This window comes from Pseudorca crassidens, chromosome 1 (assembly GCF_039906515.1).
Source record: "Pseudorca crassidens isolate mPseCra1 chromosome 1, mPseCra1.hap1, whole genome shotgun sequence".
Classification (NCBI taxonomy): Eukaryota; Metazoa; Chordata; class Mammalia; order Artiodactyla; family Delphinidae; genus Pseudorca; species Pseudorca crassidens.
The window spans coordinates 118,927,967-118,948,776 of NC_090296.1; the positions used below are offsets into that span (position 1 = coordinate 118,927,967).

The window sequence follows — 20,810 nt, forward strand, 5'->3', positions numbered from 1 at the left end:
CATCCTGGTTCCCCCAACACACGGGAGGAGCCCACCTCCATGGGATGGGCACTGCTGGAGGGCTCTGTTCCTCACCTGAGCAAGGACTCTGCACCAGGTGACATTTTCTATGAATGTCTGGGGCAGAAGTTTCAGATCAAGCCAGAGACTGTTAAGAGGAACCCTTTTTTTTTTTTTTTTTTTTTTTACCATTCCAGAAACAGTGGTGGGAGCTTCCAATTTGACTGCCGCTGGTGGTCTAGACCATAGCGTTCTTGGGATGGAAATAATTTCCTGAGATTTTCTCTTTCAGGCAGGACCACACCTACGCCATCCCAGAAAGACAAGTCTGTTTTATTTTGAACTGCTCTGCGAAGGAAGCTTTGCGACCACCCTTGAACACCCTTGGAGTCTCTTTTTGTCTCTTTTGTCTGTGCTTTTGCCTTGTAACCTAAACCACTTTAGCTGAGGTCTGTTGACCTTTCTCTCTCTAGCACCATCCTTCGTGACCTTGAAGATCATTGTTTAGGACAGTTATCCCTCTATTACTTTTCTCTTTGCTAAATCATTTCAACTCCAGTACTTTTGGGTGGTGGCCAGTACGGTTTGGGGCTTCTCAAATGTCTCCCCCAAAATGTCCCACTAGAAGAGTGTGAATATTTGCACACACACGCACACGCACGTTCACAGTCATGCACAATACAGCCTTTGGAGTAGGCTGAAGTAGCCTACTGAAGGCTTAACATTTCCTTGAAGTCTACTTTTATCTTTAAACATTCTTGGAAATGTGACATCATGTCCCAAAATACAACTGATTGTTTTAATTTTAAAACAATCCTTTAAATTACTTAACATCAGGAAAAAATTTACATACACATACACCTGTTTTTTTCTAAACTCTGAGAAAATTGGCTGTTGGGGAAGATGCCACATCTTTTTTTTCTGGGATGTCTGGTGCACGGCTAACAAGCCCAGTTAGAGAAGGTTGGGGAGTGGACATCTTGGCTCCTGGAGCAGGTAGATCTGAGTTTCAGTTCTGACTATATCACTTCCTAGAGCCTAAACTTAAGCGGAATATATTAGCTTCTCAGTTATAACAGAGGCATGATATTTCCTACCTAGAAGGGTGTATTCATTCAGCAACCATTCAGCACCTACTACGTATGAGGCTCTGCTCTAGGGCCTGGGAATAGAGGTGAAAAAGAGACGCAAGGTCCTCACCTATAAGGAGGCGTAGCTATTCCAGATGGGAGCAGCAGACAATAAACAAACAAGCAAATAAGAGCATTTCAGACTGTATGAGGGAAGTGAAACAGGGCAAAGCGATAGTGACTCTGTGTGTGTGTGTGTGTACATGTGTGCCCATATACACTTGCTACTTTAGATGATGTGGCCAGGGAAACATCTTTGAGGAGATGACATTTGAATTAAGGTCTGATTGGTGAGGCGGAGCCAGCTTTGAGAATTCAGTGAAGTAAATTAGTAAAGTGCCTGGCACATGGTAGGGCCTTAGTAGACATTAATTGCCTCTCTTTCAAGAAGAATCAAAGAAATGCTATTTAAACACAAAGAAACAATTTTTTTTATAGTATTCCTTTTCTTTTTTTTTTTGAACCCCACATTTGTTTATTTATTTATTTTTGCTGTGTTGGGTCTTCGTTTCTGCGCGAGGGCTTTCTCTAGTTGCGGCAAGCGGGGGCCACTCTTCATCGCGGTACGCGGGCCTCTCACTGTCGCGGCCTCTCTTGTTGCGGAGCACAGGCTCCAGACGCGCAGGCTCAGTAGTTGTGGCTCACGGGCCTAGTTGCTCCGCGGCATGTGGGATCCTCCCAGACCAGGGCTCGAACCCGTGTCCCCTGCATTAGCAGACAGATTCTCAACCACTGTGCCACCAGGGAAGCCCAAGAAACAGATTTTTACAGGTCATTGGATGTGATTGGAAGGATCTCAAAAGGGTAACCAAGGAATTCAACTGGACTTGGGAAATGATATGGTCAGAAAATTTGTTTGTGTCCCATATTATTGCACCTCTTTCAGGGATGGCTGCCCCTGGGTGTTCCTGAGTAAACAGGAGTTTTCTAATTGCATTTGCACATGGGCCCCTGATAATCAGCATCTTTTCCTTTGTTGAGAGGTTCCGATTTTCTGCTCACCTGCTCCCATGGAGCATGTAATAATATCTTTCCCTCCTTAATCAAATAATATCAGGTTTGAGCTGTGACCTGTTAACTCTACGGAGAGAACTGATATAAATATTATCTCCTTAAAGAGGCATTGTATTGTGCAAGAGAGGACATTTCCTAACATGTGCCAGTTCCTTCTCTAAAGTATTCTCCTTTGACCTATATAAATAAAAATAACCTAAGCTAACCATTGTATAGGACTTTATGGCCTATGAAACTCTTTGGTACCCAATACTTGGGCCTCATAGCATTCTTGAGAATTAAGAAGCAGGGGCAGAGAGAGGAGTCTGAGCTTTGGAATCAGCCCAGTCTGGGGTCAAATCCTGGCTCTGGGCGTCATCGTTTTTCTTTAAAATTAAAACAGTGTTTTATAAGCCAAGGACCCATAGCTCCCTGGAATCCTGGGTGTATTCTTGGTGAACTGCAACTTAAATTAGGTTTTTTTAGTTGAGAATTTTCATTTTGATGAGAACCTAAAAGTATAAGTCTATTCTGGATAATGTGAATGACAGTTTATACCTCCATTTTAGTGAGAAAAGATTTTTACATTTTCTGGGGTGCCAATCTCCAAAGACCCTGTCCTGTAGAGATTCAGAACCATGTCCACCTTCAGCTGTATACACAAGTTCTGCCTTTTGTGACCCACATCATACTAGCTCACTCATAGTAAATACAGTGGTAAATAATAGTGAATTTTTTTCGTTAAGCAGCATTTAAATTTTTTTTCAGCCTTATAGATTGGCCCTTCTAAATGATGGATTGATGGTGTAAACAAGTTCATTTTTCAAAAGGAAAAAATAACAACTCAAATGATGGTCCATCCTGCTCAAATTTAAAAGAATCTAGTCAATAAGTGAAACTTCAAAGACTTAAGTATGTCCTACACCACACCCTACAATGTCTATTTAGTTTCATTAACTATCTATCACATTAAATTAATATTGTTAATTTGATTTTGTTGGTTGTTTTCAGTTTTGTACTTATTCCATTTGTAAGTAAGCGTAAAAAATTTATACTTGGTTTTGTTTCACAACTTGGAGTATGAGACACATCAAAAAAGAAGTTATAACGGAATATAGTGAAGTGTGCGCAAAGTTTTGTGGATGCCTAAAGGACAGAGCAGCTATCCTTGCCTGGAGAGTTGGGGTAGTCTCTAAAGAGGGTGTTCTTCTTTCCAATAGGATCTTGAAGAATGAGCAGGAATTGATCAGGTGAAGTAAGGGTGGGAGGTGAGGGAGGACTTTTGAGCCCAGTGGCATGTCATATAGAGGCACAGAGTGGTGTAAAGACTTGGGGTGGTTGAGTGAGAAGTTAAGAATAGGGAAGTGCTGGCAGGGGAGGCTGTAGGTCCGGGGAGAGGCCAAAGAGTGACAGGCCTTGTGAGCCAGGCTGGGGGGACTAGATGTAGTTCGGGGGGCAGAGGGGAGCTCCGGGAGGTCTATAGTCATGGGTCTTGGATGATGTGATTTTTAGGAATGTAATTCTGGAAGTGGGGGAAGGGGAGATTGGATGGATAGAGACGAGGTAAGAGCAAATGGGAGTGAGACTGTGACCCAACCACGGGCCGTGGGGATGGAGGAAATGGGACAGGGTCCAGGGATGTTTTTGAAGTCAGACTAGTAGGATTTTATGTCCAGTTGGATGAACCAGAAGATGGAGCAGGCATTCAGGTCCTGGTTAGGTGACGCACTGAGTATGAGAAGCCCATGCGTCATCCTGGCGAGTATGTCGAGTTGGTGATTTGGAATGTAAATCTGGTGCCTGGGAGAGAGTTTGGGGCTACCCATTAATAAGGGTGATATCAACATGAAAGATCATTGCTGATGCTACAGTATTTCCCTGTAAGAAGGGTTGGATGAGATTGGAAAACGAAGAATGGAGCCCTAATATTTGAAGGGCAGGTAGAAGGGGAGAAGCCAGCAGACAGAAGAAGAACTACATAACAGAAGAGGAGAAGAGAGCTACAAACTTAGGAGGAAAACCAGGGCAATATGGTGTCCTGGAGTCAAGGAGAGAGAACGTTTCAACAGGCAGGAGATAGCCAGGAGATCAAATACTGAGTGTATTACTTTCAAGAGATAGAACTGTCATTTAGGCACACGGAGCAAGGAAAACAATAGGGGCATCACAGATCACCACCCAAGTGGCTGAACAGCTGTGGCACATGCTGCTCTAGGGAGAGGAGGTGTTTGATGTTTCACAGAGCAAGAAACCAAGCAGTTGGTACATTCGTCATTCATTCATCCATGTGCTCATTCATGCATCCATCAGGTACTCTCTGAGGGCCTTACCAGGTGACAGACTCTGTAAGAGGTGCTGTTAGAGTAGATGGAAGACAAAGAGAAATAAGCATAATCCCTGCCTTGGAGGGCTCACGGTGTTATTGGGGAGATGGCTGTGTACACAGATAATTATCGTGCCAGGTGGTGAGTGCTACGGAGAGCGATGTGGGTAATGGCCCTGCAGCATGGGAGAGAGACCATTTGACCCGATTGGGAGAGGTCTTTGGAGCTGAGTAGGAGTTCCCAGGAAGAGGAGGAAGGGAGAGGTATTTGAAGCTATTTGAGCTTCAGCAGGGTGAAGGCAGGAGGGGAGAAGGGGCGTGGCCTGCTTCCCTACTTCGTGCTTGCTGGGAGCACTGGGGGTGGGGCAGAGGGCTGGGGAGGAGTTGAAGCTGGAAAGGAAGGATGAGGCCAGTTTATGAAAGGCTTAGAATGCCACGGCACGGAATAAGTTTGGATCTCATCTTCTGGAGAGTGAGAACTCAAGAGACATTGGTAAGCAAGAGAGTAACGCAATAGGGCTAGATTTCAAGAAAATAACTGTGGTGGCACGAGGAGGCCTGAGTGGACAAGGGAAAGACTGAAGATGGGAATCCAGGTAGGGTCCCATCTCAGCCCGTGTGCAGGCTCCTTTATTCAGCAGAGTGTTTCCAGAGCATCTACTGTGTGCTCTGCTCTGCGCCAGATGCCGCCAAGTTCCAGGGAGTGCTTTCCAATTGCCTTCCTTATAGGGGCCTGCGGATCCCAGCTGCTTCCTGGGGAGCGTTGGATATTGACTCAGATGCAGTTGGCCAAATCACCAGGCAGAATTCTCTGCTGGAAGGTTGCTGTTCCCCAAGTCAACCTCTGGGTCCAGAAGCCGGCACTCTTTATTGTGTGAATTACTCACTATTTTGACTGTCCTGGTTGGCGTGGGTTGAAGGTAGGGGATTGCTGTTGAGAGCATGAGGCCAAATGGACTCGCCACTGAACAAAAGAACACACCCAGGCACTGTGCACAGAGACATCTGCTTCTGTTTCCTGAGTAACTGCGCAGCAGCACAGGGCGGCCTCGGTACCCAGGCACATGCTCTGCGTTATTTTCTAGTTATAACCGAGGATGATTTCCATGTGGCTGGTGATGAAAGAGTCAGGTCCATTTCAGAAGGGGGAGTGTTTCCGATTATGTAGATCACATTCAAATATTTACCTCATTCCATCCTCTTGGCTGGGCCCTGCCTTTGAATATTGTGGAAAGGCATCCAGGGCTCCTTTGCACCGCCTTCAGGGAAGATCTTCTGTGCTTAAAGCCTGCTCTTTGCTGGCAGTGGGGACCCCTGGGCACAACCTGTGGGATTGCCTCTCAGTTGTGGTACTTGAAGCAAATCAGTACGTGGCAAGGAACGTCAGTGCTCTTCCAGGAAAAATCCGAGCCTGTTAGCACTGGAAGGGACCCCAGCCCTCATCAATCCCAACCGGCTCATTTTACTGATATGGAAACTGAGGTCCAGAGCCACAGACTGACTTGCCCCAAATCAGAAAGTGAGTAACAGCAGACTTGGGACCAGAACACAGGGGCCAGTCCAGGGTTTCCCCCGAGCCTTCCCTTCCCTCTTCTTTCATCTTTCTGCGGTTCCTATTGCTGCTGTACTTCTTTTCTTAAAAGTACATTTCAAATAGAGTCTTCTTAGCATGGATCCCATGTTAGGTAGATATCGTTCTGTGAATGTTTTCCTGTCTCATATGATAAGCTCCAGGTTGGCCTCCACTTGAATGGCAGAAGTGGCAGGGGTAGACCAAAAAGCAGGGAATTTGAGGGTGATAAAATAATGTGGCTAGAGCATTTGGGGATTCAGGAAGTAGCAGTATATGGTAAAGGTCCAAAGTCCAGAGGGTAAGCTCAGTTGAGCACTTTCCTCTGAGTTTCACCTAGAGGTATCCGGGGGCCAGTGACTCTCAAACCAGAGGATGCATGCAAATCACTGGGGAAGCTTGTTTAAAATACATATTCCTGGGCCCCACCCCAGAGGTTTTTATTCCCTAGGTTTGGTGTGGGATCCAGGAATCTGCATGTCTCAGATAGACGTGAGGTTGATTATGTTGTGGGTACCTTGTGGGTCACACATGGAGAAACAACACAGGACTAGGGCTAGGAGGACGAGGGTATCTCTGTGTTCGTCTCCAGTGTTTGAGTCAGAGTATATACTGAGTACCATAGTGAGAGGATATAGTGGAGTTTGATGTATTTGAGATCATTTGCTGTCAGGATTCACCAACTGGGAGGACACAGGTATTGAGAGAGGGCCTGAGGGCCTGGCAGACAGAGCTGGAATTGGCAGGGCAACCAGACTCACACTTGCTTAGCTTTTGGGTGACTGTATGTCAGTGGATTTTCCTCTAGGGCACATGCTTTAGCTCAGGCTTGATATTTCTCTTGCCACACATCTCTCTCTCTCTACCTTAACCTCCACTCACTCCTCCCCCTGTTATGGCTTTGTGCAAATGCATCCTTTTAACTGTTCCTGAAATGCATTGGTGAACTCCCTTATATATAAACTACTTTGTGGGAGATTCTGACACAGTGGTCAAGGCTGAGCATGTTTCACTCCAGTCCAGTCTCCCGTATTTGTGAGATTCTCATATTCATTGTGCAGCTGCCGGCCTTGACATTATGCTGAGAGGAAAGATTAGGGGCTTTCGCAGTCTGTGTTGTGTCAGAGTCAAGATAGGTGGTTAAGATGTAAGGTTGAATTGGTGTCTCTGAGAAACCATCGTGGAGGTCCTTAATTGAGATCTGGTTTGAGTTTGGAGCTTCTTTATCAAGACGCACCACCTCCCCATGTTCCTGCACGGGTAACAGATGTCCTAGCGGAGCTGCCACTTCTGTGTGCCTGCTATCATGTGCTCTTGGAGTTCCAAAACTTTGCTCTCTGGGCTCAAACTCCAAGGTGTGTTTTTGTAATGTTTGCTTTAGGGTGTTGACTTGTTATGTGGCTAAAACGAAACCTCCTTTTCCCAGTCTCTTCTAGAATGAGACTTCAGAATGTCAGACTTTGCATGTGACTCGCTTTCTATGAAGAACAGATGGTGGGTTTAATTTTGTAGAAAGAAAATTAGAAATCAGTGAAATCTTACATGATTTCACATTAGTACCAAAACCAAATACATTGAAAACATTTAGAGCTGTTCCTAGCTAGCTATGGATTTACTGGTGACGATGAGAAATTCACAGAGCTTTCTGTGAGGACGACTACCACCAACTCTTGGTCTGTTCTGTGCCTCCCCCAACCCCCAGCAGTCTGTTCTGAATCTTTCTCCACTTAATCTATTTATTTTTATTTATTGAGCAAGCAATATCGTAACCATGACTGAACTTTTTTAAATTACAAGAAAACTAACCCGGGGACCAGCTTCAGGAACAGAGCGTATGTTTTCATTTTTCCACGTTCCCTTCCAGGCTTTGTTCACATGCTACAGAATCTTTACATTATTATAATCATGGTATAGTTACAAGTTTGTATTTGGCATTTTTCACTTAGTATTATATTACGGGACTCTTTCCGCATTGCTCTGTATTATTCATGATTATGCTATTTCATTGAGTCATGAAGCTCCAGTGTATTTGACCACCCTTCTATTTTAGTCACATATGTTCGTCTTCCTTAAAAAGATGCTGATGGAATAAAACACAGCCACAATAGCTCAGATTGTTGCTTTTCCAGCTCCTCTAAGCCCATTTGCTGTCTCTCCCTGTGATCCTCCTATTCACTTAGCCCATCATGTTTCATGGAGACCTTGGTTCTCTCGTTACGCTGACTGTGGTCAACTGTTGTCTCCATATGAATCCTCCAGCCCCGGACCCCCTTAATCCCAAGGCTTCTGCCAAGTCAGGACCACCTTTGGTCATTCCAGTCATTGCTTCCTCTCCAAGTCCTGTGCCAAAGGCAGACCCAGCTTATTTCACACTGTCTTTGTTACCACAGTTTATCCATATATTTTAATATTTGCACTCATTTAGGTACCATTTAGGGTTCTTTACTGCAAGCCACAGAAACTAACGTAAGCAATGGGAAATGTATTGGAACCAGCCTAGGAAGCAGGTGGGCATTGAGACACTCCAGAGGGCAGCAAGAATGGTCTCAGAGCATAAGCAGTGAGGTCAGGACGAAGGACCCAAAGCCATTTGCAGTCTCTCAGCCACTTTACTAGCGACTCAAATTCCAGGGAGTGTTCTGTTGGCTCACATTGCTTACCTTGGCTTCAGCTGACAGACATTCCTATCACACTTCATCCAGTGTGGAGGGGTGATTTCCTAGAGGACCCAGGGAAAGGGGAATGATTGCCAGGCTGCCCTACACACACATCCTACCATCAGTATACATTTACAAAAACATCCCTGCCTAACAGTAACTTTCATACAACAGGCTCCACAGTGTTGTTAGTTACAGCGTCCATCTCCAAACCCAAAATCTCTGGGGGATTTTAATCCCCACTCCAGTTCTACTACAACCTCTTCTTTTGCACGGCCCGAGTTAAATAGGGATGTGACTAACGTGATTCTCCTACTTCCTTGCATACCTTCCTTTTTTTCTGTTCCCTGGCTCATGCCCCACAGTGACTATTTAGAAAAGCATAATATCAAGCAGTCATTTTTCTACGAGGAAGGGGGCTGTTAGAAGGTTTGGAGGATTTCATCCAAAGTACACATTTCCCTTGATCCTAGGCAAGACATATTATAACCTCTGGGGAAAAGGCATGGCATGGTATGTGTACTTTGAAAAGTCTTCTCTTTTAATTCTGTTATCTTGCCTCTACATCCACCCTGCCTCTGTTCTTTAAAACCTCCAGTGGAATGGAGAGAGCACCAATTTTATTTGAGGGCTGGATCTGCTTCTTACACATTATAAAACTTTTGATGGGTGATGTCAGTTCTTCCAGTGAAGGGACAAAATTAGAGGTCTTCTGTGCTCCTCGGTGACTGGTAGTGTGTTTGACGCTTTACCTCATTACTTCATTTCATCTACCCAACAACACCATCAGAGCTGCATTACAGTCAATCCTTGGATACGTGGGGGATTGGTTCCAGGACCCCCAGGGATACCAAAACCTGCAGATGCTCAAGTCCCTTATATAAAATGTCATGGTATTTGTGTATAACCTATGCGCATCCTCCCATATACTTTAAATCATGTCTGGATTACTCATAATACCTAATACAATGTAAATGCTATATAAATAGTTCTAAACACAATGTAAATGTTATGTAAATAGTTTCCAAGTCAAGGCAAAATCAAGTTTCACTTTCTGGAACTCTGGTATTTTTTTTTTTCTTAATATTTTCAATCCAAGGTTGGTTGAGTCTACAGATGTGGAACCCGCAGATACGGAGGGCCAACTGTATTTTCTTTCTTATGTGTATTTTCCAAACCCACGCTTCATCCACTAGGGCACTCTGAACCTCAGTGACCATATCTGCAAAATGGAAGTAAAAATCCTTGAAATGAATCTTGTGAATATCAGACGGAGAGCTTACGTGAAACCAGTTCAGGCAAAGAAAGGAAATTTTTGCTCATCCTAATTAGACCTTCTTTCTGTAATCTTCCAGTTCGTCTCTCTCCTTCTTTCAGTGGCAGATCTTACCTCTTTCCTAGAAGGCTGAAGCCATCCAATGTGAACTTCATCACCCACTCCTTTCCTTACAGCAGAATATTGCTTTTCATAACAGAAGATCAAATATCAATAATTATTTGTTTCAACCTAGTGATATCTGTAAATAGGTCTATTCTCTAATACTGTTCTACTTCTTGGTATTTTTTTCACTAATTAATGTATTATGGAGGGTAGTCCAATTTAACAGGTATAAATCTATCAGTACCTCATTCTAACAGGTAAGTTGTAATCCATTGCTTGGATGGATTAGATTTGGGAGGATTTAACCAAGCTCCTATTCATGGGCATTTAGGTTGTTTCCAGATTTTTTTGGTTTTGTTCTTACAAAAAGTAATGCAATAGAAGTTTTTCTATATACAGCGTTATGCACCGGTTTTGCGTGTACCTATAGGGTGAACTACTGAAAGTAGAGCTGCTGGTCTAAAGGGTATGTACCTTTCAAATTTGGTAGGTATTGCAAAGTTCCCTCCAAGGAAGTGCCCCAGTTTAGACTCCCATCAGCAGGGAACATTCTTGCCATATCAGTATTGTCAAACTTTATAATCTTTGCTAATATAATAGAGATAAAATGGAATTCTGTTGTTTTCGTTTGCATTTATTTGATTATATGTGATGTTATACAGTTTTCATATATGTATTGTATTTATTTTCCTGCTGTACTAGTCAGCCTGGGCTGCTATAACAAAATACCGTTGACGGGGTGGCTTAAACCACAGGAATTATTTCTCACCGTTCTGGAGGCTGGGAAAAGTCCAAGATCCAGGTCCTGGCAGATTTGATTCCACAGTGGGGACTCTTTTCTTGGATTCAAGATGGCTGGCTTTTCACTATGTCCTCACATGGTGGAGAAAGAGAGAGAGTTCTGGTCTTTCTTCCTCTTCTTATAAGGATACGGATCCCATCAGGGGGTCCTATCCACCCGACATCATCTAAACCTAATTAACTCCCAAATGCCCTCCCTCCACATACTATCACATTGGGGTTAGGGCTTCAAGACGTGAACCTTGAGGGGACACAGACATTCAGTCCATAACAACTGTAAACTCCCCATTCAAAGTAGGTTCCCTTTGAACCTACTTCCATTGGGTTGTTTGTCTTTTTCTTGCTGATTTGTTAGGACTCTTTATAAATGAAAGAAATCAGCAGTTTGGGGGTCATTTGAGAAGCGCTTTGTGTTTTCTGCTTCAGTCTTTACATGTCGTGAGTGTCTTGGGGAAGGGACAACAGGCTGGCAGTTGACACGGCTTTGAGTTTCTATTATTTGTTGGTTTTTGTCTCTCAGCATGATTTATTCTTTGGTTTTGCTGTTTGTCACTGACTAACTGAGGTCCTGTGAGTTAGTCCTAATTTTAGGAATATTATGTCTCAGAACACTTGGAATTTTTCCCATCCTGCCTCACAGAAAACTCCGTGACCATCAGAAAAGAGGAAGGGAGGAGGGTCACTAGGAGGACTGGGAAGGCGTAGAGGGCGGATGGGAGGTTGATGGAACTGGGAGGCTGACACGCAAATCTCTCCTCCCTTCATTTTTTCTTTGATATTTCTTCCTTTCTTTCTCTGCATTTCCCTCCTTCCTTCCTTTCTGTTTCTCTTTTTTTCCCCTGGCTATGTACTATAAAAATACAATTCTGAAGCATGGGGTTGGATTCCCACCATGGGGACTGAGATGGAATTTCAAGTCACTCACCATAATTCAACTTTATAAATTAGAGAATTCTTATGAATAGAATAGGATGGAATGTGGTTTCATGTTTTCCTTCCCTAGGGAGCCTGCCCAGTTTGGCAATAGGAAACTAAATTAAGGGTGGGATTAGTTCTAGGAAGTGGATTTTTAGGCTAGCTGCACGTCTGAGCCAAATATTATAGACAGTGCCTTAGTTATCTATGTTCATGGGCAATCAGGAAGTGGTGGGTAACTGAAGTCCCCAAATGTGCCAGAAACATACTTCTGCCTTTGTTTGTTTATCCTGATTATTCTCCTACTAGGCTATCAAAGTGGATTTATTACTACTCATTTTACTCTTCTGTTTTCCATCAACAACATAGGCAGGGAGGCAACATGCTGCATGAAAAAAAAAGTGCTAGAGTAGGTGTTAGGAGACCTCAATTTTAGTCCTATCGGTGCCCCTCACTAGACTGAGACATGGGCAAGTTATACAGCTTCTCAGGGCCCCAGTTTCTTCCTGTAAAAGGGACAAAAATAACCAACCTCCCAGGATGGCTCAGGGGCCCTGTAAAGTGTGACCTGGAGCTCGTGGTGCCTATGCCATAGAGCCCGTCCCCACGCATGTGAGATGTTTGCACAGTACCCGGCACAGAGAAGGAGCCCAACAAATGGCTGTCTGCTTTTCTTCCTTGTCCTGGAAGTACCAACAGATTGGATTAGTTTCCTAGGGCTGTCGTAGCAAATAACCACAAACTTGGTGGCTTAAAGCAACAGAAATTTATTCCCTCACAATTCTGAAGGCCTGAAGTTCAAAATCACGGTGTTGCCAGGGCTATGCTCCTTCCAGTAACTAGGGGAGAATCCTCCTTGCTTCTTTCAGCTTGCGGTGGCTCCCGGCCTGTGCCTGCAGCACCCCCGTCTCTTTCTCTCTGGTCACATGGCCTTCTCCTCTGTGTCTTCTAAGGACAACTTGTCATTGGATTTAAGGGCCACCCAGAAAGATGATCTCATCTCAAGACGCTTAACCTAATTACATCGACATTGACTCTTTTTCCAAATAAAGCCACATTTACAAGTTCTGGGGGTTAGGGTGTGGACATATACCTTTTGGGGAAGGCCACCATTCAGCCCACCACACACACTCTAGGGATTACTTTATATATCAAGACTATGGCCTGATTTTTTTTACAATCACCCAGCGAATCCACCATCGGTTTGATATTAATCAGGGTATGTCAGGGAGGAGAAAAAAGAACAAAAGCTTGGTTTTTGTTTGCTGTGTTTTATATTTATAACCCTTCTCTCCTGGGTTCCCAATTTAGTAGTGATGAGTGGAGTGTATTTGCTATTTGTGCGCCCATCATCCTGCCTGCTGCTCACATACTGGTGGTCAGGAAACTGCAGCCCTCCTGTCGCGGAACCTTCTGTCCTGCCCTCGCTCCACTGCATCTCCCGCTGGCTCCACTCACATGACCCCTGACCTCTCGCCGTGGCTCTCTGAACATGGCGCCCATAGACTGGCGGGCTGACATCCAGCTCTGGGCTTAAACCTCTGATGAGATGCTTGTTTGCTTCCTGGACTCCTCAGCTCTCTCACTCATCCTTCCAGTAGTCATTCCCTGAACCTTCAGGAACCCAGCTTAAGCTATCAAGGTCATGCAGAGACCCCTCTGTGCCCTGGAATGTATTGAAGGAAGGTGGCCCCAATTAAACAAGCCCCATGGCTTCAAGGTAACTGAGTACCTGGGGGCAAGGACTCTACCCTGGAGCTGAGCCTTGCAGGGCTTTTAGTGACTATAGTACTGTTCCAGTGGTGGCTTACTCTTTCTGAGCTCTCACCTCAGGCTCTTGGGGGGATTTCCTCATCCACACCACCCTCTGAAGTAATCTTAGCTCCATGTCTCATTCCCATGTGCTGTGAAGGAGTTCAGCCTTACCGGGTTTGTTCCACACAAAGGGGAAGGCAATCCCTGTACCTTCTCACCTCTCAGGGGTATCGTGGGGACAGAGGAGTGTAACTGTGAAAGGTCTTCAAGCTCTTGGACCAAACAATGCTGATGAATCCCGATATCTAAAAAAAAAAAAAAAAAGCCAAGGTAATCTGGAGGCAATTATGCATGTCAGATGGAAGCCTGAGGTTCACTGAAAAACCCACATTTTTTTTTAAATTTTATTTTATTTTTTATACAGCAGGTTCTTATTAGTTATATATTTTATACATATTGGTGTATATATGTCAATCCCAATCTCCCAATTTGTCCCATCACCACCACCACCACCCCCTGCCACTTTCCCCCCTTGGTGTCCATACCTTTGTTCTCTACATCTCTGTCTCTGTTTCTGCCTTGCAAACCGGTTCATCTGTACCATTTTTCTAGATTCCACATATATGCGTTAATATACGATATTTGGAAAAACCCACATTTTTTAAGGAAAGTCATAGTGTTACTCGGTGTCCCAAGGGTAGGAAGGACATTCCAGGGGAAGGATCCAGAAGCGCTAGAGCAGCTGTCTGCTGGGGGGAGAGCACGCAGTGCTGGAGCTGCAGGTATTGGAGGCTGGGGAGACTGGAGTCCAAACTCTCCTGCAGCCACATGACTAGGGTAGTTAACAGGTCTGTGAACCTCAGGTGGGAAACCTCATCTCTGAAAGGTGAGAATGGTTGTAACCAGGGCTGCTGTGAGGACTAGAAATTACACGTGTTATCTGGTACCAAGTGGGTGCCTGAATAATTACAGCTCTTTTACCATGATTCTTCCTCTGAGGACTTCTCAAGCCCCACCCCACCCAGACAGGCAGCCAGTCCCCCCCGGGGAGCCTCCCTAGGCTTGTCCTAGCTACATAAAGCTCTTTGCTACTGGGCCAGGACATTCGTGCAACCTGGGGTGCTTTTCTCCTTGTCCTCAGGACCTAGCTCAACACTGGTATATACCTGGTGCTCAGAGCCTGTCTGCATCATGAAGGAACACAGTGTACCCACGCTTAGCAACCTGCTTGGCATGGTAGATCTCTGTGAAATGACCAGTTAAGTGAATGGGGGTGTAGAGTCACCCTCGGGATAGAGCTTTAAAACTTTCTGATGTTTTTAATCTCCTGATTCATCTTGGAAGCAGGAAAGGTTATCATTATGAATTTAACAAGTATGTGTTTAGTGCCAGCTCTCTGCTTTGCACGTGGACATCCTGACTTAAATCTCTTTACAGCCCTGTGAAGTAGTTACGTACCATCCCTCTTTAGAACACAGAGCGCTTCAGAAACCTCCCAGTCACACTGATAGAAGAGGTGGCAGGGGTGTGACTTCAGGCATCTGGTTCTAGAGCAGGGAAACCCTGGAGTTGTGTTGCCTTTACTGCATGGAGACACTGGGACGTGGCCTCCTCAGCAGCTTAAGGGAAGCCCTGTCCTTCTAGCCTGGACCCGAAGGACCAGAAGGGTAAGCCTCAGTTAGGAGGTGAGGGTACCACACTGAGCTCTCCAAGGCCATGGCCCCCAAAGCCAGGACCACATACAATTTTGCTGAGCCCTATGCACTCCGGCCTTTGTGTGTCCCTTCCTTTATTAAAATATATGTGTGTGTGTGTATATATATATATATATATATATATATATATATATATATATACACACACACACACACATATGTATATATGTGTATGTATATGTATACACATATGCTATATATACTCATTCATTCTATTTTATGACTGCATCTGCGTCTGTATGAAGACGAGTATAATCCAGGCTGGATTCTATTTTGTTTCTCAGATTTTAACACAGGCCCTGTGCCAACTTGTGCCTAACGGATAAGCCTTTCGGGTTATCCAGAGCCTCTGAGAGTGAAGCAGGAGCGGATGTTGCGGACCCCTAACCGGCCTCTGTCTCCACAGGTCCCGCAGCGGATGGCGGTGGCCGAGGGCGCTCCCGAGGACGGCGGCGGCGGCGCCCCGGGCGTGTGGGGCGCGTGGGGCCCCTGGTCCGCCTGCTCGCGCAGCTGCAGCGGCGGCGTGATGGAGCAGACGCGACCCTGCCTGCCCGGCTCGTACCGCGCACGCGGCGGACCGCCGCCCGGAGCCCCCGCGCGCGCCTTCGCAGGCCACGTGGTGTCAGCCGTGCGTACGTCGGTGCCGCTTCACAGGAGCCGCGAGGAGCCACGCGCCCCCGCCAGCCTCAACTCCAGCCGCCAGGGTCCGGCGCAGCGAGGTAGCCGGCACCCGCAGGCCCGGGGCCGCGAACCCACGGCGGAGAGAAGGTACAGGCCCTCCCGGCCCCCGCGCGCCCGCCCGCCACCATCCCTGTCCCTGTCCCTGCCCCAGCCCGGATATGCCGCGCGCGCTTCTCTTCATCCTAGATTGCGCGGTTAATGCCTTGCTTCTGCCAGAGGGGGAGGAATTCTTGGCTCCACAGATCTCCTTCCATCCTTTGATTTATTTTGCAGCCTTTTAAAGCGTTGAGGCCACTCCCACCCCCTCTGTGATTCTGAATTGCCTTCTAAGTGAAGCTGCATTTCAGAATGCCCTTAGGCTCAACCTTAGGGAGGCCCTGCGGAGGGTTGAAAGAAAGCTACCTGGAGCCGGGAGACGTCTGTCCTAGTGCTCTGCTAGTGTTGGGGGAAAGGGAGATTCCTGGCCGCAGGACGTGTGAATTTGAGCTGAGGACACAAAACAAGGGGCCTTTTAACCCAAGAGCTGACATGAGTTTGGAATCCTTGAACAAGTTAAGTGTCTGGAGTCTAACTTGCTCCCACGCTGTAGGTTTCAGGATTCTATGAACTTTTATACAAAGTTTCTCCAAAGTATTTTGAGTGAACACACAACTTTGAGGATATGTCTAATTAAAGACCTGGACATATTTTGTAGTCTTAATAAAATATGAACCTCAGAAACGGCATACTGGCATCAGAATAGTTGTATAGCTCTCAAAAGCCTCGGGTGGCTAGGCTAGCATAAACATGCCAAAGTAGACAGTGCCCATGGAAAGGTAGGAATATCGAGGCTGGGAGGAGCTTGTCAGTGAATTAATCAACCAACATTGACAGATCATTCAGCATCCATTCAGCAGTATTTGTTGGGCGCCCGAAGTCCATGATAGATTCTGAGAGAATATTCATATGAAAGCAGTAACAATAACAACAAACATTTACAGGAAGAACAAAAAGTGTAAGCTATGCTCGCTGTGCTTAAGAAATACATAATTTAGTGGCTAAGCCCAGTTAATGCCCATCCCAAGCAGGGCACGAACATATCAGGTGGGCGGCCTTGCAGTTCAGACATTAGCACCGATGGCCACCCTTCCCCACTGTGGCTAACGCTGCCTGAATCCTTCTCAGCTGCCAGCCACCTGGAGGTGGAGAGGAGGTGCAACCCATCCACCCTTGCCAGCCACACATACTCTCTTGACCTGGTCATTGGGAGTTTGGAGAGAGAGGATCATTTCACAGAGAAGGTGCTTTGGCCGAATTCTGAATGATAAGTCAAATCTGAGTTGATAGAAGGGAGAGTTCTGAGGACTGGTGTGTCATGTCAGTGGGAGAATAAAAGAGAGACCAGCTGGGAGAGGATGATTCCTTCTTTCTCTCTTCCTGCATATAGACCTGAGGACCCTCCAACGTCGCTCTGGGACTGAGGGGCTGCTACTTCTAAAGCCAAGGGTTTGACATGTGTTTTCTCTCTTCATCCTGACCACAACCCCATAATAACATAGCTCCCCAGTCCCTTATCTGAAATGCTTATGGCCAGTGCATTTTAGAATTCAGAACTTTTCAGAGTTTAGAAAGGTAATGTTAGGGCATGTTTCACGTGTTAATGACATTCCTTCCGTGGCATGGGGCAGCATGCCATCATCAAACACCTTATTACTGCTGCAGTGAAACATACGAATGTTCACATCAGCTAGGATAAAATAAAAGACCATAAAAAGCTTTATGTCTGTTAAGGTGAGGTTTGCTGCCCAATTAGTTTTGCCACCAAACTGAGAAAAATGTAAGAAGAAAAGGAAAGACGAGGGACTTCCCAGGTGGTCCAGTGGTAAAGAATTCGCCTTCTAATGCAGGGGACGCGGGTTTGATCCCTGGTTGGGGCTCTAAGATCCCACATGCTGCGGGCATCTAAGCCCACACGCCGCAACTATTGAGCTCCTGCGCCTCAACTAGAGAGCCCGTGTGTTGCAAACTATAGAGCCCACACACCCTGGAGCCAGTGCGCCACAGCTAGAGAGAGAGAAAACCTGCACGCTGCAACTAGAGAGAAGCCCGAGTCCGCAACGAAGAGACCGCATGCTGTAAGGAAAGATCCTGCATGTCTCAACAAAGATCCCGTGTGCCACAACTAAGACCCGACACAGCCAAAAAGATAAGGAAAATAAATAAATTTAAAAAATAAATATTAAGAAAAAGAAAGACAAAAACTTAGTTTTCAAAACTTTTGGTTTCAGAATTGCAGATTTATAACAGCTAAAGTTTATTGAATGCCTATTCTGTACCAGGCACTGTTCTTGTCCCTTTGCACTGACAACCCTATGAGACAGATGCTAATATCATCTGCATTTTAGAGGTGAGGAAACAGAGGCCCAGAGAAGGGGAGTAACTTGCCCAAGGCCACACAGCTAGTCTGCGAAGAGTTAGGATTGGAACCCAGGCAGTCCTGGCTCTAAGGACCTAATGAAGTATTGTTACACGTGAGGCTCTAAGGCCCTAAGAGGTTAAATGACTGCTCAGATTCCTAGAGCCATGGGAAAGCTGAGATTTGAAGGTGCTGTTGATTCCCAGATCCCTGGAGTACTAGGGACTTCTCTTCCAGCCTCTGTGGTTGAGAACCAACCTAGGAGAGCTGCCTAGGGAACAGGCTCAAGTTGGCTGCAGGCCTGGGCTGCAGACATTCCAGCCCATGTGTTTTGGCAGCAGGAATTTTTTTTTCTTCTAACTTATTGACAAGGGACCAGTTACTGTTTACTATGAAGTTCCTACAAGTTTCTATCATGCTCTTGTAATTTGACAGTTTTAGATGAAACACTCCAAATATTAGCCTGGAAGACCTGCACTGCTGACAAATGTCGAGCTCTTCCTGGCTGATGAAAATCACATTTGCTTATATTTATTAGTCATTAGGAACTTGCATAGTATATGTGACCCCAGAAGACATGTCAGTGTGTTCTCTGGATGGCTGTCTGCCCCACTCTCTGTTTCAGGTTTGAGATTTGAGGCGAAGGCTCTCGGGAGCTTATATGTTTAAGAAACTGTTAGGTTGTGATACTAGGCAACTGAAAACCTAATTGGAGCCAGATAACAAATAAAACAAAATAATTCAACCTTCTAACAAATATTTATTAAGCATCTACTATGTTGTAAGGCCCTGGACAGACAAAAAGGTATAAAAACCAGGTGAGGGATCCTCCAGGCTCTCTCTTACTGACAGGCTAGAGCAGCTGTTTGCAAACTTAACTATTTTTTGAAGCATAAGAATCCTTTCTGCAAAATCAGCCTTAGGTAGAGGCTCAGTCTGTCACACAGACAAAAGCTGAGCTGCTCTGGTGGAAGCCTCAGTGGCATTGCTATGGCAACCCAGGGTCTAGATCCAAATGCAGCAATGGTTTTCAACCTTGGTTGACCATCAGAATCCTCTGTCCATCTTTTAGAAGTCTTGACACCCTGGTCACATCCCAAGTGAACATCTGGATCTCTAAGGGTTGTGTTTGAAGATCTGTATAATTCCAATCCAGCCAAGGTTGGGAGCCATTGATCTGGAAGTACCTCTCTGGAACCTCAAGGTTCTGTGGAAAGTAATTTGGGAATCAGTCTTGTCCAGCAGAATTTTCCAGCTTTGGCAAGAATGTATCAGAGTCACTTGGAGTGGGGTGGGGAAGCTTGTTAAAAGTAGAGTTGCCCAGTCTCCACTATCTCCCCTGCCTGATGGGGATTCTGTTCAGTAGATTTGTACTGTGACCTGGGTAGCTTTATTTTAAATGATTCTGATATGCTCCAGAGTTTGAGAACCACTGCTCTAGAAGGTTGGAAAAGGCATGTGTGTAAATGCCTTCCGGATAAGGCAGGGGGCTGAAATAGTAATCGTAATGATAATGGCTACCGTTTTGGATCCGTCTCATGTACAGGCACTATGTCAAATGCACTGTAACGTTTACAGTTCACACAGCCCTATGAGGCCGATGCGGTTATTCACATTTTACAGGTGAGGAAGCAGACTCGGAGGAATGAAGTGACTCACTCAAGATCACCCACTTCAGAAGCAACAGAACCAGAGTTTGAAGTAGGTCTGTCAGAGTCCAGCACTAAAGTTCTTTTCTCTGAAATGAGTATTTTTGAAAAGGGTATTTTGAAAGTGAGGCTGCTCACTTCCAGCAGGTGTGGTCCGGAAAAGCTGCTCGGAGGTTGGATAGCTTGAGACACGTCTTGAAAAGTGGATGGGATTTGGTAGTCAAGGTTTAAAATGAACTGCATCTCTTCCTTGCGTTGTTCAGCTCTCTTACCCAGGGAAGTCTTTGCATCTAGTCCTGGGTACCAGGGCAGTTCAAAAAAAAAATTGGAAGCCGTGGTCCTTGTCCTTGACAATGAGGTAGTGGATAAGTGGCAAACTCACAAAACACTGCAAGGGCCAGAAAACAGTAGACATGTGGCCAGAGTTCAGGAAGATGGGAAATCTTTGTGGGACGGAACAGTCAGGGAATACTGCACAGAACAGGTAGGATTTGAACCTAACCTTGATGAATAAATAGAATTTACTTGGCTGGAATAGATCTGGAAACTTCTTGAGTCCACTTGCTCCCACATCAGACTTTTGTCTCATTAAAACACGCACATTCACCCTCCAAAAAACCTTAGAAATCATGTCAGTACTGATTGGAGCTCTCCCAAGGATCCTAAAGTTATTTAACCTCTCTGAACCTCAGGGGCTTCATCTTTCAAATAAGGATAATAATACTATCTATCATATGGGATTGTTGAGTAATTAAATGAAATAATATATTGTCTGGTCCATAGTAGGTGTTCAATAAATTGTAGCTTTAATGCCATTATGAATTTAGAGGCTGAGCGGTAGCGTG

General features: G+C 45.4%; 1 protein-coding gene and 1 long non-coding RNA gene across 8 annotated transcripts in view; one reads left to right on the top strand and one right to left on the bottom strand.

Moving 5' to 3' along the window:
• Window positions 1–20,810, top strand: part of THSD4 (thrombospondin type 1 domain containing 4) — a 571,466-nt gene that overhangs the window by 70,324 nt on the left and 480,332 nt on the right. For all 3 annotated transcript variants that reach the window (XM_067752213.1, XM_067752199.1, XM_067752206.1), the window contains exon 4: window positions 15,647–16,008. In XM_067752213.1, coding sequence (XP_067608314.1) covers window positions 15,647–16,008 — 362 coding nt within the window. The remainder of the gene's footprint in view (window positions 1–15,646; window positions 16,009–20,810) is intronic.
• On the bottom strand, window positions 1,089–12,740 carry LOC137231655 (uncharacterized). Of its 5 annotated transcripts, none has more exons than XR_010946709.1 (5): window positions 12,579–12,740; window positions 12,303–12,453; window positions 10,824–10,927; window positions 8,677–9,895; window positions 1,089–1,835 (listed from the first exon to the last, which is right to left on the bottom strand). It is a non-coding gene; the product is annotated as an uncharacterized lncRNA (long non-coding RNA). The 5 variants fall into 5 exon arrangements; XR_010946707.1 differs by having other exon boundaries at window positions 1,089–1,862; XR_010946708.1 differs by lacking the exon at window positions 1,089–1,835 and adding an exon at window positions 8,027–8,096.